The sequence below is a fragment of the Abrus precatorius genome, unplaced genomic scaffold (genome assembly GCF_003935025.1).
Source record: "Abrus precatorius isolate BTA unplaced genomic scaffold, Abrus_2018 Scaffold9, whole genome shotgun sequence".
Classification (NCBI taxonomy): Eukaryota; Viridiplantae; Streptophyta; class Magnoliopsida; order Fabales; family Fabaceae; genus Abrus; species Abrus precatorius.
The window spans coordinates 33485086-33512042 of record NW_020874439.1 but is presented as its reverse complement, the minus strand read 5'-3'; the positions used below and the strand labels follow the sequence as shown (position 1 = coordinate 33512042).

General features: G+C 30.1%; 2 protein-coding genes across 3 annotated transcripts; one reads left to right on the top strand and one right to left on the bottom strand.

Annotated features, from left to right (window-relative positions):
• Nucleotides 1–10972: 10972 nt before the first annotated feature.
• Nucleotides 10973–18503, bottom strand: LOC113849889 (protein GUCD1). The gene is made up of 10 exons (XM_027480115.1): nucleotides 18372–18503; nucleotides 17300–17596; nucleotides 17068–17192; nucleotides 15970–16081; nucleotides 15228–15302; nucleotides 14772–14860; nucleotides 14360–14421; nucleotides 12999–13071; nucleotides 11404–11479; nucleotides 10973–11329 (listed from the first exon to the last, which is right to left on the bottom strand). Exons 2-10 carry the CDS (start codon nucleotides 17459–17461, stop codon nucleotides 11255–11257), a joined length of 849 nt encoding a protein of 282 aa, XP_027335916.1. The 5' UTR covers nucleotides 17462–17596; nucleotides 18372–18503; the 3' UTR covers nucleotides 10973–11254.
• Nucleotides 18504–23999: 5496 nt separating this feature from the next.
• LOC113849900 (rop guanine nucleotide exchange factor 5-like) lies at nucleotides 24000–26870 on the top strand. 2 transcript variants are annotated; one of them, XM_027480135.1, is made up of 7 exons: nucleotides 24000–24430; nucleotides 24578–24694; nucleotides 24843–24997; nucleotides 25095–25169; nucleotides 25272–25562; nucleotides 25737–26093; nucleotides 26243–26870. In XM_027480135.1, the coding sequence occupies exons 1-7, from the start codon at nucleotides 24142–24144 to the stop codon at nucleotides 26714–26716; spliced, it is 1758 nt and encodes a 585-aa protein (XP_027335936.1). In that variant the 5' UTR covers nucleotides 24000–24141; the 3' UTR covers nucleotides 26717–26870. The 2 variants fall into 2 exon arrangements, with proteins under 2 accessions (XP_027335936.1, XP_027335937.1); XM_027480136.1 differs by having other exon boundaries at nucleotides 24085–24433; nucleotides 24575–24694; nucleotides 26243–26716.
• Nucleotides 26871–26957: the final 87 nt, after the last annotated feature.

The window sequence follows — 26957 nt, the reverse complement described above, 5'->3', positions numbered from 1 at the left end:
AATTATTCTTGATGTTAGTTTTTGAAATGTGATAGATCTGCCGCCGATGGTGGCTTTTATTTCAAGTTTTATGTAAATTCAAAAAGATAGGTGGGGTCGTTATACATGGTGATTTGGACAATATTCGAATTAAACGAAGATTGACTTTTTGTTTGCTGCAAAAATGAAAATTGGGCTAATGCAGATGCACGTTGATACCCTCACTGTGTCCGCATATGGATATATGATTCAATTTGGAGCTTTATTAAATTGCTAGAATGATTCTTGATGATGCCTTTCTCAGCGTATTGTGTAATTTAACTACTTCGACAGGTAATTCTCTACGATTATGTGATATGAAATATAATGAGTATATTTTTCGCTTGTCACACATCCTTTGATATTGTGCTTTTTAATTTGCTTGTGAAACTAGCAACTTTATTATTTGAAGCATAAGGGATAAGAATGAGTAGTATGCATCATTGGAATTAATCGTATCCAAACTCTATCCAATTCCAAATGCTACAACACCCATGTTCCTCTTTTCCCACTCCTCTTGGTTCTATGGTGCCGCTCCTTTTATGTGCTCCAAAAATTTTGCTGCCATTATATTCTCATAAAAATTTAAATTGAGCAAGATTCTTGTTTTAGATCACTTGACTTAAAATTTTGTAATGTTTGAATTTAATGAAAAGACCAGGCTCGTATCATATACCCATGAAGCAATGTGATTACGTTATACATACATAAATATAGATAAATACACAGTTATCTTGTATTGAATTACAATTTTAAACCTTTGCCCAGATAACTAGAAAGAATACAAGACGTGTGCTCGGACCCATTTGCTTACAAACCTTAAAAAAAAAAAAACTTATAGTAAAAGATTAGTACAAATTTAGTTTTGTGTCTAATTGAGTATTAAATTTATATTTACTTTAATATTATTGATTATAATTTTTACGTTGAATTTATGTTTATTAATTTTTTTAACTTGAATTCAGACATGCGTTAAATTTTATGTCAATTAAAACCATGGTGGAATTTATAGGTCTTAAGAGAAACTTACATCGAGTTATTGGTTAAATTACATTATTATGTTAATCTTTTTGCACATCAGACTCGTCGAGTTTAATAATTGTGTTTTCAGATTGTGGCCCTTTCATCAAAGTGAGGTCATTTCTTATGTCTCCCTACGGTTTTATTGCCTCCTCACATCTATGGCCCTTTCATCAAAGAGGAAAACAAAGTAAGGAAGTAGGAAGCAAGTTAAAAAAAAAGATGATAATATCAATGTAGCCATAAAAAATTTCTCAAAATATTTAATATAATTACATGTTTTGTCGGTTCATCTACATGTTTCCCCTTCGTAACGTATCATTACGGATTGATAAAAATTGTAGTTAATTTTATATTTAAGTTAGGTTGTTCTATTGCAATGTCATGAATAGTAGCAGTAGTAAGGCAATTTGTGTCATAAGGCCCTTGGCGAGAGCCTCTTCGAAAAGTTACAGCACTCCTTGGTTTACACAATTGGGTGAATCAAGCAATCGGTGCACTAAATGATAGGTAAGTTTGAAATAAAGAAAAAAATAAAAAAAGAAGATTGTATGGAAATGTGAATAAAGAGCATTCTGTGAAGTTGTAACTAGGTCATAGATATAATATATTTATTATCAATGATATAGTTAGAATTGAAATTTATGTAGAAATAAACATATCAATAAAAAGGAGTGTCGTATGTAATTCTTTAAAGTGTAACATGCACAAAGGGCTTGTAACTTGACATTTGATTATAATGAACAAATAATTACTATACGTCAAATTAAAATTCAATTAAATTCAAGAAAAAATTAACTACATCATTAGAGAAAAAAATCCACGTTTGTGTTTAGCCTAGCCCTCTTCAACATACCTGAAGCTAGATAGCTCTACCATCAGTTCTTTGTTTCTTTTTTCTTTTTACATATTTTTAATGGCAAAATTTTAATTAAAAAAACAATTTTTAACTTCTACATGGTTTGTAATAATCTTACGCGTTTACTATATTTAATGATCCAGATACGATTACTCTAAAGTTTCTAAAATGTTTATTGCACTCTAAAGGGCCAATTTTAACATGTATTTCACACTAAAAGGAAAAGCGTATCACCCATATATACGAAAATGTATATAATCAAATTTCCCTTCAACGTGTCTGATGAAGAGGATTCCGGCAATTAGCTCTGCCTTTTATTTGGGCCCAAAAACTGGGGGAAATGTTTTTAAATAATAGTACAAATATATTGTTATTATTTCATATTTGCACAATTGATTATAACTAAATCTACTCAACTTTATAGAGTCTAAAAAAACAAAATGCATTATTTATTAACGTAATATTTCCTAACACAAACTAATGATATACTGTAAAATATTATAAAAACTGTGCTGACAATTTTTTATGCTAAATGGCATTTAGGTTACTCTAAACCATAAATGAAGGACCTTAATTCCTTGTCTGGCTATGGGATTCTTATTATTTTCTTTTTGGGACAAAAAATCAGAAATGGAACCCACATGTAAATATCATGTTGTTGAGGTCATGGGAGTGACCCCATGAATTGGGATCTTTAATTAGTATACTCTGCGTCACTAATGAAAGCACGGGACATAATCATTGCGACATTTGACCCAAACATGGTATTATTAATCCTAATTAGCATTAGTTTCTTGCTTTTCCTTCTGTCTGGTCCCTGGCAAGGCAAAGGGAAATGGTCAATAGAAACTTCAAATATTATCCTTATCTTTGCATGTTCCTTTGCTGACATTGTAAGCTTCATAAGTTTATATTCATTTACATGCTGATAAGTGATAACATAAAGGTTCCCTTCTCATACTACATTTACAGCGCATGCCAATGAAAATGCCAATCACAAGACCCGCCGCAAAGATGCGCAAGTGGAACAATCGCTTGCACACACACTTCACATTATTTCAAATGTTAATGCCTGCTCGGTTCAATCATAATTCCTGCTTTGCATACATGATCCATTTTTAGATATGTTAATTTTAAAATTTAACTCGGTAAATATATTAATTTTAATTTTTATGCTACTATAAGTTATAAAAAATTATATATTTAACATAAACAAAATCACTTCCAGGATTTAAAAAAAAAAAAAATTCTTAATTTAGCACTTGAAAATATTTCCACTCAATAAAAAAGTTAATAACTTTTGTTATCTCTAAAATTAATATTCATTCCCCTATAAAGTTAAGGGTTATACTATCAACCACTGGTCAATAATTTTGCGATGCATTTTATTAAATATTTTAACTAATTCCTTTAATTCTTTTAAAAATGTTGTTTATACCATGGACAATATTTTAAAGTTACTTGTCATGTTAATATTTGACTATAATTAGTTTCAAGGTTAACAAAATTTAACAAACAAGTAATTTTACAAAATATTAATTTAAAAAAGTTAAAAATAGTAAAATAATAGTTAAGTCTGTTTTGTGTCCATCTCGTGAAATTTTTCTCCTACATTGCCTTCCTCAGTTAATAATAAATAGTTCGTGTTTTTTATATTTTGTTAGCCTATTTTTCAATTTATTTATCAGTAAATGATTTTCAATTAAAGATGAAAAACGATTTGGTAGGAAAAAAACAAAGAAAAGGATGTTGCATTTATTGCAGTAAATTCTATCTGTCCCAAGTATCCACAAAAACCCCGTGAGTTAGTAAAGAAGCACCTGTAATTCATAAACGTATGTACATTATTGATTGCACGGGAACATCGCTTATGCCCCTTCGTTTATGTAAGCAAAATCACAAACACAACCAAAAAAAATTAGAAAACCTGTTTCATATTTTTCTTTTTTCTTTTCTTTCTAAACCAATAAATCTTTTACTAAATATAATGTTCGAGTCAAGTTAATATTTAATATAATTATGTTTATTAAAATTTAAATTTAAGATCACAAGTTAAACTGCAATGATTTCTATCAATTAATTCCTAGTTAATAATTTTGTTTATTATTATCAAACACGCTTGATACTATTAAAAAAATTAATTGAGCAGAGGTTTAAAAGCAGAAAATGTAACTTTTGCATTAAAATTAGTTTTATGAAATCAAATTAATAATTTTTCGTTTAAACACACCATTGAAGAATTTCAGTAAAATATATTCTCATAGAGTTTTGCGCTTCAAATTGTTTTATTATATAGAATTTATAATTGCTCCGTTAATTACTTTGCTTTTTGACTTTAATGTAATTGATCTACTAATTAAGTTATTGGTAATTCAAGTGTGTGCACGTGACTCACTAGTTATATAAAGAATTCCCGCCAAATTTGAGTTTGAGGAAAAAGAAAACAACGAAACATCATCTTCTGGTGTGGTAATGGCGGGAACTCGAATGATTGACCTTCCGAAAGAGACAACAACGTTACTCAAAGTGGCATTGGCGGGAAACTAATCACAGTTCATCGTTGCTATAATAGGATAAAATCAAAGTAAGTCTTCGAATTCGTTAATGTAAATTTATCAAAAAGTAATTAATTGTTATTTTTTTACTTGTATGTTTATAAATTTGTGTTAATGAAAATTAAACACACCAATATCTTTACAACATACATTTTTTTTACAGTTTGAATTGAAAAATAATAAATAATAAATATTTTATTTATTTAAATAAGTATAAATAAATAAAAAATCTGTATGGGGCTATGAGCAGCGATAGTGAAGTGATGTCTCAGAGGCCACTGTCAACTCTATTCTTTTTAGGCGCCAAACTTAAAACACTTTTGGCGGCAATTCTCTTCGTTGTTTTTTTCTTATTATTGTCTACATATAAAACATATTTTTTATTTTAATTTTTATACATAAATTTTTTTATACTCTGAAGACTGACTTTTTGGATTGACATTAAACTTATTTAATTAAAAGGAATTGAATAGTTTTTGATTTTTATATAACAAAGTTTTGATTTAGTTTGAATTAGTGTGGTTAAAAGCAGCGATTAGTATAAAGAAAGAATTAAGAAGTGTGGTGTTATAGATACGGATATGGGAATTGTATATGTCAGTCTGAGTCAGTGTAACAGCTGTTTCCTTCTGTATCTGATTTGCAGTACGGCATCAAATCCAATAGATATGCTTTTCCAGATTAACTCTACATTAAGCAAACTAAACTATTTTTATTTTTTCTTTATCATTTCATTTTTTAATTCTTTTATTCATTTTAGACTTCACACTTCCAAACACAAATCAAATATTTTATTTATTATATACATTTAATTTCATTAATAAATCAAGTTTAAATAGACAACAATAACCCTATGATGAGTCGCGTGTTAGGTTATGCGGTATTCTTAAATCATGTTTTATTATTTGTAATTGATAGATCAATGATGAAATTTAAAACTACGATAGCACACGTGCAAGCAAAACATTTTGATAAGAAATTTGATTAAATGATGCAATTAATTGATGACAAAATTAGTTAACAAAAGTAAAGTTGTATTTGACAAAACATAAATAAGTGACATAATTAATTAAACTTAAATTAACTACTAATAAATGTGAGTGTGTAAGTATCAATAAGATAATAAATATGTCAGCAAGAGTCCAATTCAAACTAGTTAACTGAATCTGAATTTTCTCATTTTCTGCGGCAAACATGAGAGTCATGTTACTATATTTTTGCATTTTTTTACATAAAAATACAAAAACATAGACATGAGGAAATTCTTTTCTTAGTTGACTTAACAAGAAGTTGATTCAAATAAATTGTGAAGCAAATAAAAAGAAGACAAAAAATAATTATCAACATGAATTTGTGGCATTAAAATAAAAGAACATGGATTTTAACTTAAAATCAAGATCAGTCAAGTTAAAAGATTTTTCTGTCATCTGAGCTGGCGATAAAAAAAAATAAATTTAAGTGCGTGCATTAAACTAATTGCATGAAAAAAAAAAGTTGTAAAGTTAAGAATGGAAGTGCTAATAAAGGCATAAATTAAGAATTTTTCTGGTAAACTAGCAAAAACTCATATAGAAGCAGAAGAAAGTAATTAAGCAAATAGCAACTAAGTATGTGTCTCGTTCTGCGTCAAAAACTTATATACATACATTTATTTTATTAATGTTATATAACAAGTAGAACATAATAAAAACAAAGGAAAGAGAAGAGAAAAAAGAACAACAATTGAACTGACAAATAATTTGCATAAAAGCAAAGATAGAAGATTAAACTTACATAAACTGAAGATTGAATTGAGTTAAAAGGGTTAAAATGATGAATTGTTGAAACTACAAGATGAATGGTATAAATAACTTATCTCAGTATTTTCTTCAACAACTCGAGATTTAAAGTATTCAATAATTACATTTCTTTTTAATACAAAAAAAATAATATTTATTAGCGTAACATAATAATAGTACGTCATTGATACTGTCTCTAAGTAATTACCCTCGACATTCAAATTGTAGCCTCTACATTCTCCATAAGCCACTCTAGTTACAGATAAATTATTCGTGGTTCATGCAAATTTTTATTTGAATTAGCTTACATTAATAGTCTGAACAAAAGGCGCAAGCAGAATTAAGTTGAAGCTTATGTTATTTTCTCAAACACATGATACATTTTTATTTGAATATAACCGAAAAGGAGAATGAAAAATAAAAAGAATAGAAGGAGGAGATATTCAAATCACCGTCGTTTTCATTAAAATCTGGTGATGGCACGAACAGGACATAGGCATAGCATGCAGAGCAGTATAATAGATCTGCCGAATAATGGGTGCGTTGAATTTGGCTTTATTGGTGTACATACACACATTCTGCCTCTCACCCATTTGAGTTTAAGGCATAGAGACATCAAAGATTGGGGAAAAAAACAGTACAATAGTTACAGGCAACAAACAACCAAACAGGGAAGCTGTTATGACTTAAGAAAATCAAATATTTGGATCTTCTATATATTATAATCGTTAATGTGTGTATAAATGTATTTCTTTTATCCATTGAATTTGGACCACCACTTTCACTATGTAAATATTAAACAAATGGATAGCCAATTCCGGCAAAAGGACAATGATTCGTGTTAAGATGATAGAGAGATGTCTTCGTCTCAAACTTTTTGTAACATGGGCTACTGTGATCTTCCTTTTACTTTTTCTATGAAAATTCATGTACTCCTCTCTGTGCTACACTCATGCTCAGCACCTAAGCCTGCACATGCCTCCACTTTCATTATCCACTTCACTTTATTATTATTTTATTCAACAAATCATATTCATTTTTTAAAAAATTTAGAGTAACAACGTAATAGCATTGAGTTTGAATTTTTTAAAATATAACTGTATTAAATATTTGAAAAGAACGGTTATTTATTATAACTCTATTTAATTTAAATAAAATGATCTCTTATGAGTATTGTTTGTGATACAGAAAAATATGTGTATCATTACGTTTTTTTTTTTTGTCCAAGTTAGGTGCGCCTTGACGATTGATTCGCATTTATCGTTGACAACTTTTGACATTGTTATAATGGATCTCGATGATGGTGTTCCGAACACTTGATCATGTTTGGTTTTCGATTATGAAATTTCTAAATTATGGCTTGAATAGAAGTTTGTCTCTTCGACTCTTGTAAACTTTTATCAAATCATCATTTGAGAATTTGTCCCAGTGATGAATAGGTTTATTTATATTTAAGAATGTACGAAATATAAGGAAATTTGTGACAACTGTTAAGTGCATTTGTTTCATTTTTGTGTTTTTTACTCCCATGGAAAAAATTGAATCAGAAAAATCTTATATTGAACATTTAAAACAAAAACAAGTATCATTTTAGGGAAAAAAAAAGGATACTGGTTTTACAAAGTTGTTCATTACGCATTTGTGTGTGCACGTGCCGCGTGCATGTAAGAGTGTTTCAAAGAGTGTGAAACAGTATCACTAATAAAAGTGAGAAATACTAGGGAAAAAAAAAAAAAAAAACAAGAAACTACTATTTGACAGCGGACATGTTGTAATACCGGCAACAGCGGGAAAGTAACCTCTGAAGAACAGACGAGTGACAAGCACAAGTGATGTCTGATTTAACCAGTAAATGTTACAATTATTGTAAGCAGATAAAAATGTCATTGCCTTTTTTTATTTTTATATTTTTAGTTCGTATAAGAATATTGTCTTTTAATTTTTTTTTAAATTTACTTTTTAAAATATTTAAAATTACTGTCATTTAATATTTTATCACACAAAAGTTAATTTAAAAATAAATACCCCTTCAACTGTATTTCAAGACGAAGAGTATTTATACTTTTTCAATTACATCAAAATTAAAATAAATTAATAGACAAAATAAAATAATTAATTAAATAATCAAAATAATAATTTAGGATTAACCTACTAAAACTCAATATAATATCTATAAAAAAGGTAAAAATGACAAGAGAGAATTTTAAAATATAAAATAATATTTATTGTCTTATATCAAGAATTAACTTTATTATTAGAGTATCTTTATAAGTACTTTAAGCAGAGGAAAATTTGAAATATTCTTAAAAATAAAATAAAAATCCTATCATATAAAACTACAGCGTAAAAGTGTATCCTTATCTGGCAGCACCTTGCTCACTCTCTCGGCTCTCTTCCTCTACAAACATTCTTCATCATTCATCCTCTCACGACACTGTTTCACCCATTTTACGGCATCGTCGTGGCTTCAGCTTAGCCAAAACCAGCTATTTTCACTAACCTCAAACTCATTTCCATTTTTACTCCTTCCCGGCGTGCAAATTCCAACTCGCACCAATCGTAATCGGAGTTTGATTTCACGAAACACTCAAATCTGGAGGCTTCCACTTTTGAACGCCACGAAATAGAGCCCTAGAAAAAAAAAATTCCAGGGTTTCTCTGTCTTTTTTTGATTTTGGGATTGAATCTCTTTCAAAAAAGTCAACCCAAGTATTGCAACCCATCCAAATTTGCTAGTAGGATGAACAGCCAATGGAGACGGTCGAAGTATATCCTTGTACTCTCCAACTTGTAGCTCTGCACCACACGGACAATTCATTCGCACCATTCTCATTAATATTTACCACCAATTAATTGAATAATATTTATTTATTGCACAAAATAATGATGAGCAGTAACCATTGGGGTCCGCGCTTTTGGGGGAACCTGTAGATCTCTAAATTCATTTAAGCTAAATTTGAAAGAAAAAATATTTTAATTTAACTCATAAATTTGCTTAAATGAATTAAATGTAAAGATAATTTTTGTTTAAGGTCAAATTGTAAAAAAATTTAAAATTTTATCTTCTTATTTTTTAAATTATAATTTTTTTTTATTTTATCATCACACTAAATATTCTAAATATATTATTTAGTATACTAGATGTACTAAATATTAGTTTGATAAAACTATTTGGAATTAAATTAAATTATTGAAAATAATGATAAGAATTATAAAAATAATAATTTTAAAAAATTAGTTAAGAAATATTTATATTATTACATATTTTAAAACACTTAAAATTTTATAATATGACCATAAAGTGTGACTACATAATTTTTACAAATGTTTTTTAATTTTTCTTTCGTTTAGAAAAGAAAAAGATGAAATTTTAATTTTTTTTTATAATTTTAGCTTAAACAAAAATTACTTTTTTATTAAATTTGCTTAAACAATTTTTTTTTACTTAAAGCTAAAATCATACTTTACCAAATTCGTTTAAACAAATTTAAAGTAAACTGTATTTTATTTAAGCAAATTTAAACTGAAAACTAAGTTCTTTGCAAAATAGCAAAAAAATCTAGATCCATAACAATTACTAGTTACTATTAGTTACTATACTAGATATTAAATTATAAAAAAAATTTAATGATTAATTTTAAAGGGGCCACTTTTATAAGAATAAAAAATATGATAAAGTCTTATTTTTATCTAGTTCTTCTAAATAATAATCGGATATAATCATGGCATTATGTAGTATGAACTTAGGGTTGAGCTAAAGTTGGGCTTTGGCCCTCTTTTCCCGCCTTCCCCCTAAAATAAACGTAGCTATGTTAAAAGAATTAAAATAATATGTTGTTATTATTCTTTCTCTAATATTTTGCTATTATTTGCATTAATATTTTTGTTTTTAACTATTTTCAGGAAGTACTTATTAACGAAGTCCTAATATTTAATTTGATAAAAACAAGTTATGGACGAGCATGTTTCGTTGTTCCGCGGGAAAGAGACGGTGTGTCGGGAAACACTTTTAGAAGATTCTTGGAAAAGTGAGTTCCACTTACACGACAGAATCTATCACCGTTTTGACCAACTCATTTCTTCCATCACCATGCCTCCACCACCGTCATTCACAAAAAAATTAATCACTTATGACAACAATTGTTCGATGAAAACACAGCAATAACATAGCCACCAATAATATAATTATTGAATCTTAACCATGCTTGCTTGCTGATAAAATTGTTCTAGTTTTTAAATGAGCTCCACAACTAGATCCATATTTTAGGAAATAGTATCAAAACCCGAGCCAAATGGCGAAAAGCCCCGAAACCAGGACTGCATCCACTTACCTCTCGCATGTGCGAGTGTTTATATGTGTAGAATATAATATAATACACGCATTCATATATTCAGAGTAAAACACGTTAAATGACAGAGGATGCATTTAATGTTTAATGGTACGTCGAACATGTCATGAATGAGTACGAAATTCACTGAAAAAATGGTGGCATCAGATGCATTTATTGAAAAGATAATACCTGAAGCAATCTTGTCTTCTGTAGTGCCATTGCTATGATCATGGAAACCTTCCTACTAGATAGTATTCACCTGTTATGAGTGACCGTATTGAATTTGTTCATAATTACAAGAAAAGGTAAGCTGAACAATAATCTACCTAAAGAATTATTAATAAAGAAGACCGATGTCACGTTATCCGATGGTTATGGAAACATTTTATGCAGGTGGAGGAATGCAATTGAACTCCGAATCCATTAAAGACATTACACTAATTACAGTTGTCTGAATACACAGATTAGAATGAATTGACATTTTACTATACAGTTTTGCGTAAACCTACAAAATGCGTACAACCCAGAAGAAACCATTTCAAGAGGTTTTTACTGGAATAGAAATACAAAAAAACTAAATGTGGCACCTAAAATACACAAGGAATATGCTATATATGCAAAAAAGAGAAAAAAAAAACAAAACAAAATGCAGCAATACAACTCATAAACCGTTGCAAAACAGGGAAAGAAAAATCAAGAATAGGTATTGACATCGATGGAAAGTTGCAGAGAAGGTTGATGGAGGGTAGTGCTATTCTCCAAAGATATCTGCTTGGCCATGCAAGAAAAAGCAATTATTATTTCACACAAATATGTAAGAAGTATACGATGAATTAACTTACCAACAGAAGGTCCTCATCAGTACCAAAGGCTTTGCGAGCTTCTTCTAAGGACTTCGAAGAGATCCTCTTATGTTTCCTGCATATTTTCAGGGAATTTCAAATTTGTGAATTTCTAAAGATGACCAATCAACTCTCATTTTAGGATCAACATGACAAAAAGAACTAGGCAATAATTTATCCACTCAAATAATATGCAGATGTTTGTCATATTCCAGCATATTGTTTTTGAAAATTAATAAAATAAAAATAATGATTTGACCGATGTCATTTCACTCGTTTGTTTGAGTCCTTTGCTATATCAGTAAAGTCTACAGTGAAAAGGAATCAAGCTATAACCATGAGGCATTACACAAAATATTAAGAACACCCACACAAATGGTTTTCGTCATCTAAGGCATGAAAGTAGACATCTAAAATTGATGCACCGGAGGGAGAGTTTGTTTGCCTATGCTACTAGTCTGATCTGGCAGGTTATTTCATCAAATATGTGGTTAATGGTTATAGAAGCAGTATGTGCAAACTTGATAGATTGAACTTCATAAGCCAAAATTGTAACCATAACTGACAGTAGCACCCTGACCCTTCTAAACAGTTAGCATGCTCAAACAACATAGTTAAGGAAACAGATCGTTTATCCACTAAAACAGAAGGCTTAACAAACAATACCAATGATACAATCAAAATGGAACCATTATCAGTATCATTAAACATCCACTGCCTGGATAAATGTCATGAACATTGGAACTGGAAAGAACTTTCTTTTAAGAACCACACAAATATGAATGCTCAACAGAGTGGATGCAGCTTATATGAGAAAACAATGAATAATTGGGTTAATGCTTAAGCACATTAGGAGAGAGTTCAATTCAAAAGATTAGTCTATTAGGTAGGAGAGCCCCATGGCTTAAATACCTCATTGAACTTATTTTATTTAATGCAGAATGCATAACAAAGTAAGTATGAAGAAAATAAATTCTATTCTAGGACTGCTTCACTAAACATTTATTTTTGTCCATTTCATTAGAAAACTCTACTGTACAATGTTTTTCCTCTCAGGTTCTCAAAAGTTTTAGATTTCATATTATGAATTCTTGTTTGATTCATATGATTATATACCCATGCAGTAGAAGAAGCCATATGATTTAACTTAACATAAACTAAGTTTCTTTTCTTCAGTTTTTCGTCCAAGAGACAAAAAACTAGAAGCAACTATGTTAAATGACGCTTTGAAGACTCATTATTCATTACAATAACCCCTAGATGCCAACACAAAATTATTGAAAAAAGTGGAATTCTCTGTGGATTTGTCACAATGACATGGAAATAACGGTGAACATGGAAAAAATGGTGCCATTCAGAGAAATAAATATTTCTTATTTATGCAATTTTACCAAATTTTATACGTGCATTATATGCTCTAAGATTTTTTTTCCTCAAAGGAAAAAAAACGTTGACTAAATGATTAAATGAGTTATGGATCCAATTGTCATGTTTATGATCCACATGTGATGGTAAAGATCTTAATAACAGTAAAATATTGTTGTACAGAAAATTTTAACATAAATCCAGAAGTAGAAGGAGGGAAAAGAGGATACTTAGAGCTGGCAGGATCTCTAATCTCAAACATATCTGCTCCAGCATCATAACCACATAGCAAAACGTAGTGCCCTGCCAATAGAATTTTTCTGCTTGTTAATTGATTTAATAAATTGATTAGTTTCAGAATGATGGGATGGATACTAACAGAAGTATAAATCAGTTGAGGATACTGCCTGGTTTCTCATGTTAGAAAATAAGCTCTTATTCATTGTTGTAAAAAGCATAATCTTGGAGTTCAAGAATTAGAACTTTAGAACATCATCTATCAGTCTTTGAACTTAATATAGATACAATACAGTGTGATCTATAAAAGATATATCAGCTTCCCTGTCCTTAAAAACACACATTACTTGTTTTGTTGGGGGTGGATTTGAAAGAAAAGGAGAAATAACTAATATTGAGAAAAGGAAAATTGGTGGGTTTGCAAACTCATGAGGTGTGTAACAATGATGAAAAGATGTCCTACTTCCATGTTAAGCTTGTTAGATTTATGTGCAGCTCATGCATCACATGTTCACATGTTAAAATGCATTTAGTACTCCGAAATTAGTAGGAAGTGGCACTCATTTACTCTCAGCCAAGGAAATGGTACCTCCACTATGTCTACAAAGTGACTATATATATGGATATTTTGCATAATGATAGTAGAATAAGAGACCATTTTCATCCTCTAGATTCTCTCTAAAATATTCTCTTCTCCATTTAGCAACTCCATCTTAAAATTTCCCACTAAAATCAAAGTTATGTATCGAATTAGGTAGAAATTTAGTCAATCAAAGGCATCATTTTGTCCAGTTGTCATGAGATTTGTTCTCCATCTTATGATAACCATGGTGTCTCGCATTTTGAGGCTTGAGGAAATACTACCAAGCCACTTATTGGATTACAGTTCCCACGCCTAAATTAGATGCCTTCTTACAAGTCTTGGGTGTTATCCCTTGTTGCCTTGACTATTCTAAGAGACAGCTGTGACTTGTTTAATATGAAACATTTAGTTTTATTTGATAAAGTTACCTAAGTTAGGATCCAAATATGTTCCAACACTTATTAACAAGCAATAAGCTATATATATGTACAATATATAATATTATATACAAAATTACGATTAAATTAATGTAATGTGTATAAATATTATATTATATGATATTGAAATTCAATAATATGTTTATACAGTAGTCAAAACCCAACATATGAAGAAGTCATTTAGTGCATGCATACCACACTAGTGTTAAACTAAACAAATCAAAAGGAGTGTAACTCGTGTATAGGACAGTTGTATGGTAGTAACTTCTTCCACTTGGAAAGAATACATCCAAAACAGTTAAAAATATGTTAAAACTAAAATATAATTGTTCACCTGTGTAGCCAGAGTTGTTGCTGAAGACACCAGGGACCTGAACATCTTCTTGCCACGCATGACTGAAACAGAACCTTTTCAGAAGCAGATAGAATTGGCCATCACCAAAGAAAATGACATTACAATATCAGTAATTAAACCTTATCCCACTAGGTGAGTTGGGCTACATGAATCATACAATACCATTGAGTTCGATAAAAGAACCAAAGAAAATGACATTATTGAGGAAAAATAAAACACTATAGTGAAGATTTTACAGAACATTCAGGGTAGCATATTAAATTTTCTGAAAATAAGTGTGTCAATTAATGATCTTTGGTAGTAGCATTTGAAGCATGTAAATGTTGTACAATTATTGTCAATTCAAGTACTAAATCCAGAAAGGAAAGAAAGATTTATAAGAAATCTGTACCTCAATTTGCTGTGGTCAACTAATGCAATAGCAATATATTTCCCAGACAATATGAGAATTGAAATCTCTTCCCCACTAATTGACCTGCACTGTTAAAAGATGAAAAGGTTTGTTGACTACTTATGAATAAACACCAAGGTCGTAAGCAAATACAATGTCTCCACACAGAAGAGAAGACAACAAGCACAAAGTTCTACTTGTCCAATTCCGACAAATCCTCCATAGACCACTAAATAAAGCTTTATAAAAAAAATTCCTAATAATCAGAGCTCAATGTTTGTAGTAAGAGTGCAACTGATTTTACATCCTTCAATTATTTCCTACCAAGATAAATGTAAGAATAAAAACATTAATTGAAAGAAATGCTATTATAGAATTTCCCCTTTTTCTTCTCCAATAGGTAACAATCTCAAAACTTTTTTGGGAAGGGATTCAATAAAAAGAAGTGCAGAATACCTGTATATCAATTCCAGCCTCCATTGCCTTCTGAAATAGCGTATCCACTCTCACTAGATCATTAGGCAATTCCTCCTATACAGTATTTAATACAAAATCCTATCAACTTGACACTATAGGCAGACAAAGCACTAAATGCATGCAACAGAAAGATAAAAAGAAGGGTATAGTTATTTCAAAATATCCAATAAACCAACATCAAAAGTGACAATCATAAAACTGAACATGCCATAACCTATGAACTGGCACCTCTGTTCTACTCAATCATGATTATCAATAAGACCTAGAGCCAAGCTCAAGTACAATTTAGGCAAAACAGGTCCATTTTTCTGTCAACACTGGTGAATTGCCTAACCCTATGCCTTTTAAAATGTCCTCTTGGATAAAACTCCAATACCAATATATCTCGAATCCATATTTCAACCACTCAAAGAGAATCTTATATCTTCTATTTCTTCAACTACACAGACATGAACAAAGACATAAGAGTCAAAGTAAGCCCCCATTTGGCCCTTGAAACATTTTTGGAACATTAATTTGCTTGTTAAAAGATTACTAGATCAATATACTCTTCAAATGATACTGTTATCACATTAAAATAGTCCAAACGTTACTGTTCAATGACCAAAAATCATGATTTTAGGAACCAATTGATGTTTCAAAAATCAGTTGATACCATATTGGGGATTTACTCAAAAAAACTAAAAGAGCTTGTTACTATTTCAGTATGACAGTGAATCACCTTGTAAAATGATTCAACACAGTAGTTTGGGTTTGCACCAAATGTCACTGTGAAGTAGGAAAAAGTCACAGAAAATCTCTGTAACAAATACGCCAAATCAACAGTCCAAATGCTGCAAAGCAGTAGTAAACAGTGAGACTAATCAGAAGTTTGTAATATATTTTCGTATTGAATTACAATATTCATCTGTCTTTTATTTCGGCACATGATATTGATCTGTTTTAGCATTTGATTCAGATTCATAGGTAAATCAAATGCCGTTGTTTGCCTCTTGCCACCCCTGTTTTTCTTAACATTTCATGTTGAATTTAAGCACAATGTAAGGAGCTTGTGCATTATCCAAAGTCCAAATCCAATTTTAAAGGGATCTTGCAGGAGAGGTATTAGGAATATAATCAAATTGAAATTATTCAATTTTTTTTCCACCTAACAGCTAAAAATTTTGTGATAGTTGGTTTTTTAACAAAACCTTGCAAGGAAAATGTATATAATAATGATGATGACAACAACCACCACCATGGAATTATCAAATAAGGATTAAAATATACAATATATGTAATTATCTTTAGGTAACTAGGTAAGATGTAAAATGCAAATGAGAAGTCTGAGCTTAATAAAAGACGAAGGGACCAAGGAGGAAGGCTAGTTATAGGTAATATCATTATATTAATCAGAATTCAGCATATACGTTTATTCAGTATTTTTGTCCGCAAAATTTGATGATACTTAGGTCCAAAACGTAATGTGAGGAAACAAAGAAACCTTTCCACCTGATTAACAATTTAAGACTGTTTATGGTTTTCAATTAAAAAAAGACAGGGAAGAGGAGGACTACAGACATACTTGCATAGGCAAATTCCTACTGAGTATATTCTCACAACTTTGTGTGGAAGCCACAGTGAGGCCTACACAGGGTTTTTTTGAGTGTGCTTACTTTAGGCACTTTGCTTTTCTTAAACTATTAAAGAAGTCTGAAGACTCTGAACAATACGTCCTTCTTGGTTGCATTAGACATTGCCATGTGTATATTATCTAGGATCTTCAAGCATTTCATAAGAGACAGTAACGACAATTTTAAGCTTTTATAGAGGAAAAGACCTAGTTGTGGAGCATAGTTCGGCCAGTGCTTGAATATTGTAATTGTTGACACCAATAGTTTTCAAAACCATCAAGACACAAGCAAGGCCACAATCCCATGTATATACTTGGTTTACATGTGGTACCTATAAGCATAATTAGATAAACTTCATTACAGATATAATCAACAGGAAAATATTTGTAGTATAATATGTAAAGTACAAGATGTCAGCCACAAATCATATGTACTTACTTCAATGAATTGTGACTGGCATAAGGAGGGAGGATGGGAATCTACGTTACTTGATGGCTGCTGAAACAGGTACGGATCTATCGCATTCAAATTATCATCTTTTAATTCTCTTTCATCTCCTGTATTGAGAATCTTGTTGAATAGCAAGTATATGGGCCACATCAATGACCAAAGTGAGTGCAAAGCGTTTAAGTTCAAGCAAAGGTCCAGAATAGAGTCCAGAGCAGAAAATAGGGTGGTCCTTGTTGTGTATGCGGAGCCTCAACCAAATTGGTAGAATCGCAACACATATACTACCTGCATCAGTTTTGACAATAAATACTTACTATAAGTCAAGCATAGGAATTTTCAATTACATTGCACTTAGGATTCCCCAAATTCCAAATCCATTGAAGGCCATAACACCTAAGAAGGCTGGATTTGAATCATTTAAGAGCATATTTGGATGGATGAGTTTGGTGGGGAAGAGAAGGAGGGGTAATTTTTCATTTTAAGTAAACATTATCCTCAATTGATAATTATTCAAAACGGAAGATTATCAATTTATTAAATTAGTCACCCGCATTCATGTTTTCAAACATTTAAATATTCTTTAACTTAAAAAATGAAAAATTAATCTTGTCTCCCTTTCCCTCCAAACTCCTCCATCCAAACATATTACGAACTAGTTAAGCAACCAAAATTGTTCAAGTTCAATGCCAATTGCACAAAACCAGACTCGGTTGACCTACAGAAAACAAAAATCTCACTCTGATTTTAGTCATTTTAATTTCTCTTACAAAGAAATGATTGAGCAAAACAAGTACATAGCTGATAAAATTCCAACGGCAAGTTTATTCCCACGACAGCATATAATTCGATTATTGACATGATCAGTGAAACAAACCGAAAAAGGTAAATTAAAAAAACGAATGAACGAATAGGTGTCATTTGAACAAATATGAACGGAGCGTGAAACAGTTAAATGATCAGAGAAACCATAGATTAAATGGTGTTGCGAGAGAAGCAATAATTGAAGCAGAGTCATACAGATAGCGTGTGAATGAGACGAAAATTGAGAAATTGAACGTACAAAGGGGTTCGGTGAAGAATGGCGGAGATAGAGAATCCTTTTGTTCATTTCCTTTGCAGTTTCTGATTTGTCTTCTGCCCCTTTTCTTCTGTTCTCTTCTGGCCGCTTTCTAGGCATTACGTTTCTTCTCCTACTTCTTTCTTTTTCTTCTTCTATTTTTCTAATTATTTTTTTCTGACAGGTATTTTTTTATTTTATTTTAATGTTAAAATATTATTGTGTTGGTTACCAAGTACATGATTGAAGAATATTTGTTCTGTAAAGAAAATGCCTGAATTTTTTTGTTACAGACCAAATACACTGGTTAAAGATTAATCAATATTTTTTATTTAAAATCATAATAGGGTTGTGTATTTTTACTAAGAAATACTTTTAATTTTAATCAATATCTTAAATATACTAATTAATTATTTGTTAAAATTTATTTTAAAATTTTCATTTTAATATTTTATTTACAGCAAGTGAAAGTCTTACTAATTAAAATGTATATTATAGAATTACTTTATAATTTAATAATTTTTATACCTGTAGTAAGGGATGGTGCAGCAGAGAGAGGGATGCTCTAGTCCTTGCGGCTGGGGGATTCATTAATACTATGCTGATACAATTTTGAAGGCCTTAAAGAGGATTAGAATTTATATCATAACATGTTCAAGAGGGGATTACTTTAAATCTTATTAATTAGTAAAGTCCCCTGTTAGATAGGACCATAGAACAACAATTTAATTTTATAAATAATATATTTTAATGTATGACATATAATAAAATTTATATACAATAAATTAATATTAAAATTTAATAAAATATGTAATTTACTATATTCATAATATTAAATATTATGCTTTTGAAAAAAAATATTATTTACCAATTTTTTAATATGTATTCTTAAATACACGTAAAAAACTGTTTAATAAGCAAAGGGTTTAGTTTCACATTTATTTTTTATATTAAATAGTTTTTGCACTGTAGAAACGTTGTTAAATTAAAACAAGATTTTGAATAAAAAGTACATTGGATGACTTTTTAAAAATTAATATATTTTAAAAGAATTGTCAATAATAATAGTAATAATATTTTATTATATTAAATATAATTAAAAAAAATTTATTTCATATAAAAAACAGTCTGTATGTAACATGGTATAAAAAAATAATAAGTTTACGTACTCTTAATTTAAAAATTGAATTATACTATTAATGTAAGTGATGAGAGATAATTAAATTTATTTAAAGATAATAAATTCATAGAGTATTTAAAGAGTTAAACGAAAATATTTTTAAGTATTGATTATCTTCCTTCTTATTCTAAATAACTTTTACTGCACCAAGCACTTAAATTTCATAATTAAATGTTAATTTAAATATTTTATTTATTTAACTTAGTATTGTTTTAAATAATAAGTTTCTTAATTCTTGAATTTTTTAAAATTTAACTATATTCATCAAATTCACGAAAAATTTCCTAATTTTCAAATCTACATGTAACACAAATTTGATACTTGCTTAAGGTATTTAATTAAAATTGTTGTGTGTATTTGTAACAACAATGTGCGAAAGAATCAATGAATTGTTTTATTGTGAAAAATGAAGTCAATTAAATGTACTAAAATTTTTCTTAATTTTAAATATATATCTAAATTTAGAAAAATAAATAAATAATGGAATTTGGTATGAGCACAAATATTTCAGACGGTTGGTAGGATGTGACTTTGACTTGCTGCTGTAATCTCAGTGGCTACCCTTAGTTAGGTGAGGCTTATCTAATCCAAACTTATGACTCTTTTTTAGGAGTTTAAATATTAAGAAACTTCTACCAATTACAGAATAATCACTGGTAAACTTGTGAGTAGCACGTCATGGAAAAGAATAAATAAAAAAAACATAAGAAATAATTTATATTATAATCCAATAATTTAATATTTTTAAATTTATTTATAATAAATTTTATTTGACTGATGTATATATATTTTTAATATTTACAATTCATTAAAATTAGATCATAACAAGAAGGCCTAATATTCATAATTGACACCTCTAATCTACTAGTAACTCATAGTCTAAATTGGATCAAAATTTTATTTTGAAATTCAGTAAGCAACATATGTTTTAAAATTCACAATAGCACGGATTATCATTATAATTGCTATTTCAACCATTATTATTACCTTTCTCGTGGCTATAACAACATTCATAACAATCATACGTACCACAGTCGTGATTATTTATTTAACGAATATCATCATATATCTTATTATTAATATTTATGTCACTTTTACTACTAATGTTATTATTAAATCTTATTACTATTAATATAGTTATTATTGTAATTACTATCATTATTATTTACCACTTTTTATATTTTCATTCTCATTATTATTCTACCATTAAATAAATTTAATTTAAAATTTAGTGTCAAAATTAAAAATTATAAACTTGTTTTTTAAAAGGCTTCAAAACTTAAAAGTAGTAAATGCATTAAACGGATCCTAAATTTTTATGCCCCATTAAAAGCTTGAGGGTCAAGGAAACAAGCTAAACTTTTATCTACACATATACATCTTATAATTAAACACAAACTTCAACTCTATTGATTATACGTTCCACAATAATACATTTCTCCTCGAAATAATGTTTTCTAAACATCTTTTTGTTATTGGATATATATTCATGAAATACACACACATATATGTAAATTGTTGAATACAGTGTTGTATATAACATTATCTTTTAATAATTCAAACAATGATATTCTCTTCTAATTCAACGACAAATGCAAGCGTCGACACAAAGTGCTTATAACTTTTAAATCGGTTATTGAATCGCGTGAATAAGTCCCTACCATCATGTTATAAGCACTTGAGCAGTGTGTTTATTTAAAGAGATTCACAAAAAATGAGCTTTGAAAAAAAGTAGCGGCCATGAAAAAAGTCAAGAGTAACGGTGCATCTGCTTTAACAAATGTATAAAATAACAGTGACTTTTTTATCATTTGCTTTTTAACCAATCCACTGTCATAAACAACGTACGAGCCGTTGTAGGCATTTTGGCCTTTAGCTCTTCAACGTAAGGAAATTTGAATTGGAGTTTCGTAGGAAAACCATTCACATATTTACAAAGAAAAAGATTAGAGAAAATGTTTATGGATATATGTTAGTGTATGTGATATGCATTCGTAGTTTGATGAAAAAAATATCTCGTGACTTCCCTCTTCGAGTTCGCCATTTTTCCTTTTTGCAGGCCTATGCCATAGGTCTTCTTTACACAACGAAAAAGATATGGTATTTTTAACCTAAGATTACTACAGTTCCTGATTCTTAGGCAAATTTTATGCACATCCAATCAAAAGTTGGTGTGGATCTTTGTCTCGTATCACTTTACAAGCAAGAGTGCAAACTGGAAATCCGAAAGTAAGTTTTTTTTTTTTTTCCTTTTAATTCACGTTAAAAATATGATTTAATATACAAATTATAATTAAAAATATTTAAATAAACACCAATTCATAATTATAAATTAATAATACGAGAGTATCTCATGAATTTATTTATTTTTCAACAGTCCTCTGTTACGGGAACCTGGGGTTGGGATGTTTTAATCTTAAAATTTCATTTTTGTAAGCTTAGTCAAACAGGTAAGAAGTAGTATAGTCGGTGAGATAAAATCATGTTTATAAAGAATATAAATCATATTAGATTGTACAATAACTCGTATATTTGATTAAAATTTACATTTTTTTAAAAAGGAAGTGTGTAGCAACTTTCCATCGGTGCCTAACTGCTCTTTAACGGCCACATTTTGATTATAACTTGATTTAGAAAAATAATAATAATAATAAAATAAGACATACGCTGACTACTCAAATTACAGGATAGCCCCCCAACCAAGAAAATTACAAGATACCCATGAATTTGGTCTCTAAAATTACTGCTTATAACCCTTATCCGATGGCTATTTTCAATATGAAAAAAAATAAGAAATTGTGATACTTTACAATTTTTTTCTGTTTCATCTCTCAATAATAGTAATTTTTGAATTTTATATTTTTATAATTTTTCAAAAATCTTACATTTTAGTATATATTATTTTCAAATACTATATACAAATAAATAAGAAAAACTTCCGGATTGATATTTTATATATGGCGATGAAACGCTGACATGCTTAATTTCAATCCAAACGGTATCCGACAAAAAAAATATACACGTGTGCTAAATTTAGTGGTGTAATAGTTGGATATTATTAAAAAAAATCATAGCTCTTAAATTCGATTCGGAGTTAAATAAGGATGCTGTTTTTTTTAATGCAGCCGGATCAAACAAAAAATCAATGGTGATAAATGGCATCAAGAACTTTGATAGCTGGAGTTGGCAAATGTGGACAAGATGGACCAATTATGGCCTTATTATGGTGGTATCTTCAATTAAATCATGTAAATATTTTATACACAGTATTATTCAAATTTAAAAACATAAACATGATGGTCCACACAAATTATCAGGTTATTATTACTACACATGTTTCTTTCTTTAATTAGCATAATCGACTTGTAACTCAAGCATGCAAAATCTTACGGAATCATGACATTTCCATTAGGATTGAATTAAAACTATACATTTTCTGAGTAGTAAGTAATAAATATTACTTCGGTGCAAAATCTTCTGAAAAGCATGTAAACATGATATTCTTCCCATTTGAATAAAAATAGTATTTTCATTCAGTGCAATACACGTATAAAAGTTGCCATAATAAACCGAGTTCAAGGTCTAATAATAATAGAGAAAATGTTTAAATTTTAAAAATAATGTAAACAATTAAAAATAGTAAGTTTTATAAAAAATAAAAATATTTATTATATTTTTAGCACAATAAACGTTCTTGATAAAAATACAAATTATAAATGCTTAAAATTGTTTTTAAGTGTTAATATTAACAAAACAGTAATAATAGTTAAGAAAATATTAATTAGGAGGGTAATAGTTAAAAATATTATCAACATATTTATTATGATTTTAAACATATTTCTAATGTAATTAAAATAATATTATTTTAATGTATATTAATGACACATGATAAAAAAGAAATAATAATTTTTATTTAAAATTTAAAATTTTTAATATTATAATGTATTGAAATGTATATTTTTTTTAAAAATATGTTATATTTAAATTATTATTCTGTATCTGCAGACACATATTAAAAAATTTATTTATTTTTTTAACAAATATTTTAATCCCTAATTAGAAGATCCTAAATAGTTAATATGTTCGAAAATAAAGGCAAGGGCAAACAGGTAATTATGATAGCCGAGTGTCTTTTAGTACCCCTCCTTATACTTTCTGCCACAGCTACCAAGTTCAAATTTTTTTATTATATTAAAATTTTTGAACGGACAGTGTCCTGAGTCTGAGAGCGAAAGCCAAAGAGACGTTGGCATGGCAGATAGTAAAAGCTTCAAACTTGAAATCAAATTTGTCTGAGAGTGAATGTGAGTGCGTGTGTTTGTGTTTGTGTATCTCACAATCCTTTTTGAAAAAAGCCACACGTCTTCATCATTACATCGTCTTTTCCATGAAACAACCTTAGCGGTCCCTTCATATATCCTTAAACCCACCTCACATTTTGATTTTTCTTCAATGTTGTCTCATTGTTATGTTTGAAGCTATGTTCTCAGTATCTTGCTTATCTGGGTGAGTTGTGACACCCCATTTGCCTTTTGGGACTGAAAAATCTTTCTTTCATTCATCCTCGTTGTTGTGGAAAAGTGGTTCTCCAAGATGGATGCTTTATCCAAGAAGAACGAAGATTCTCTAAAGAAAAGAGATGGGTCTCGGCCTAGTGTCACCGATTCCAGTGCAGAGTCTAGGGAAACCAGTTTCAGTGGATCCAGTTCTTCAGTTTCTGCTGAAGAAGTAAAGCAAAAAGGGTCTTCTTCTCCTTCTCCTCTTGGTTGGCCTATTCTCAAGGCTAAAGTTTCCAAATGCTCAAATTCTGATGAAAAAGAAAATAAACATAAATCCCACTTGGAAGACACAAAATTTACCTCTATCCATTTAAAATTGTCAGGTTAGTTTTTCTTTTAAAATTCTATATCTTTCAAGTTAAACTGGTTGGATTTAATAATTAATCTCTTTTTATATCATTAATATTCAGATATTCATTATTTGTTGTTTAATTAGTGCTGATTTTTATACTCATTTTTAATTGAAACAGAAGTTGACATGATGAAGGAAAGGTTTGCAAAATTGTTGCTTGGTGAAGATATGTCAGGTTCTGGAAAAGGGGTTTGTACTGCTTTGGCCATATCAAACGCCATTACTAATCTGTGTGGTATGCTTTCTCTCTTGCACATAATGACTAGGCTCATGTTGTCATTGAGAAACTGTTTAGTTTGTCTATGTTGGCAAATGCTTCAAATGTTTTGGTATAAATTTAAGTTGCGTAACTTATTCAAATTTGGATTTTATGCAACATGTAGCCACTGTATTTGGGCAATTATGGAGACTAGAACCTCTACCTTCTGAGAAGAAAGAAATGTGGCAGAGAGAGATGGAATGGCTTGTTTGCGTTAGTGATCACATTGTTGAATTAATACCTTCTTGGCAAACATTTCCTGATGGGAGTAAGCTTGAGGTAAAATTGAACCTAGTCCTAAGCCTAATGCTGAAGTCTGATTTTATTCAAAAGGGTAATTATGATTATGATGTTTATAATATGTTGCATTATGCAGGTAATGACTTGCAGGCCTAGGACAGATATTTTTATCAATCTTCCAGCTCTACGCAAACTTGACAACATGCTTCTCGTGAGTATTGGATCTTACACTTTCTTGGCACCCTAGTATTTGGCTGAGACACCATTGAATAATTAAGGCCTTAATTATTAATGTACATTTTCTTTATCACAGGAAATTTTAGACAGTTTCACCACTACAGAGTTTTGGTATATTGATCAAGGAATTGTAGCCCCAGATGCAGATGGTTCGGCCTCTTTTCGCAGAACAATTCAGCGGCAAGAAGAGAAGTGGTGGCTTCCTGTACCCCGTGTACCCCCTGCAGGTCTCAGTGAGGACTCAAGAAAGCAGTTGAATCACTCTCGAGAATGTGCAAACCAAATTCTAAAAGCAGCAATGGCTATCAACAGCATTGCTTTGGCTGAAATGGAAGTTCCAGAATCATATTTAGAGCTCCTTCCTAAGGTCTCAAACAAATAAAATGAAATTAATTACACTATTACTGCATAACTTGGTTATCTACATATAAACATAAGGGTCTAGCACACATCTTTCTTATGCATGTTAATTTATCTAGTTATCTCATTCTCTTGAATATTAATTTGGGTTTTGACTAGAGTATTTTCTCTGGTTTTACAGAATGGAAGAACTTGCCTAGGGGATTTTGTTTACCGTTACATCACATCAGATCAATTTTCTCCAGAGTTCTTACTTGATTGCTTAGACATCTCCTCAGAACATGTTGCACTAGAGATTGCTAACCGCGTGGAAGCAGCAATTTATGTATGGCGTCGAAGAGCTCACTCTAAGCCCTCACCTAGTCCCAACCGTTCTACTACTAAATCATCATGGGAAATAGTCAAGGACTTTATGATTGATGGAGATAAGAGAGAACTGCTAGCAGATAGAGCTGAAAACATTCTACTTTCCTTGAAGCAACGGTTCCCAGGCTTAAGTCAAACCACCCTTGACACTAGCAAGATCCAGTGCAACAAGGTTGGTTCCATGCAATTTTTCTTCTTTAGACGTGTAATAAGAATATTTGTGGGTATAACTTATTCTAATAAGTTTTATGATCAAATTTATGCCATAACTTTTTAATACTTTATATTAAAACTTAGTACCCATTATTGATCACATTTCAGGATGTTGGAAAATCCGTGCTAGAGAGCTACTCAAGAGTTTTGGAGAGCATGGCTTCTAACATTGTAGCCCGTATAGATGATTTGCTATATGTGGATGACTTGACCAAACATTCGGAGAGGTTTGCATTGGTTCCTACTACAGTTAACGTGGTTTCTCAGCAGAAGAAGGTTACCCGTCCACTCTCCTCAGTGTCTGTCTCAGGCACTACTCCACACAAAGGAGGATTAGGCACACCTAGCTTTTCACCTGTGCCACTAATTAGTCCTGCACGAGGGGAGAGAACCCCTTTTCTCCACAACAATAACAACGGCATCAAACCTCATCGTCGTGGCTTTGGGGTGAGGAGAGTGTTATCAAATTATCTTGGAGTAGAGACAAAGTCAAAGATATGCGGCAACTCAAATGAGGTTAATTGTTCACACCCAGAACAACGTTTGAAGGAATCATGTGCCCTCAAAAACAAGACCAAATGAGGAGCAAGGTTTATTATTATTAATTAGAGCACTCATTATGGGAGGTAGATGAGATTCGGTGGCACAAACTCATAAGCATTTATGAAATTTTTTTTTTTCATTTGTATCATTCACGGATATATTTATTGGTAGTTGAAAATTCAAATTCATAGTGTTATTTCAGTCTACAGTATTCAATTTTTTGAATTCGAATGTGCCGAAAATCATGTTGACCTTTACTGATAAAGTCAAATTCTTTTAT

What these genes read in the sequence shown, in the direction of transcription:
- LOC113849889 (XM_027480115.1), bottom strand. Translation starts at nt 17,461, where the DNA reads ATGTGGCCCATATACTTGCTATTCAACAAGATTCTCAATACAGGAGAT. An exon ending in GCCAGTCACAATTCATTGAA is followed by an intron (nt 17,193 to 17,299) that starts GTAAGTACATAT and finishes TTATGCTTATAG; the next exon opens with GTACCACATGTAAACCAAGT. An exon ending in GTGTTGAATCATTTTACAAG is followed by an intron (nt 15,303 to 15,969) that starts GTGATTCACTGT and finishes AATACTGTATAG; the next exon opens with GAGGAATTGCCTAATGATCT.
- LOC113849900 (XM_027480136.1), top strand. Translation starts at nt 24,142, where the DNA reads ATGGATGCTTTATCCAAGAAGAACGAAGATTCTCTAAAGAAAAGAGAT. An exon ending in CTGATGGGAGTAAGCTTGAG is followed by an intron (nt 24,998 to 25,094) that starts GTAAAATTGAAC and finishes TGCATTATGCAG; the next exon opens with GTAATGACTTGCAGGCCTAG. An exon ending in GCAAGATCCAGTGCAACAAG is followed by an intron (nt 26,094 to 26,242) that starts GTTGGTTCCATG and finishes ATCACATTTCAG; the next exon opens with GATGTTGGAAAATCCGTGCT.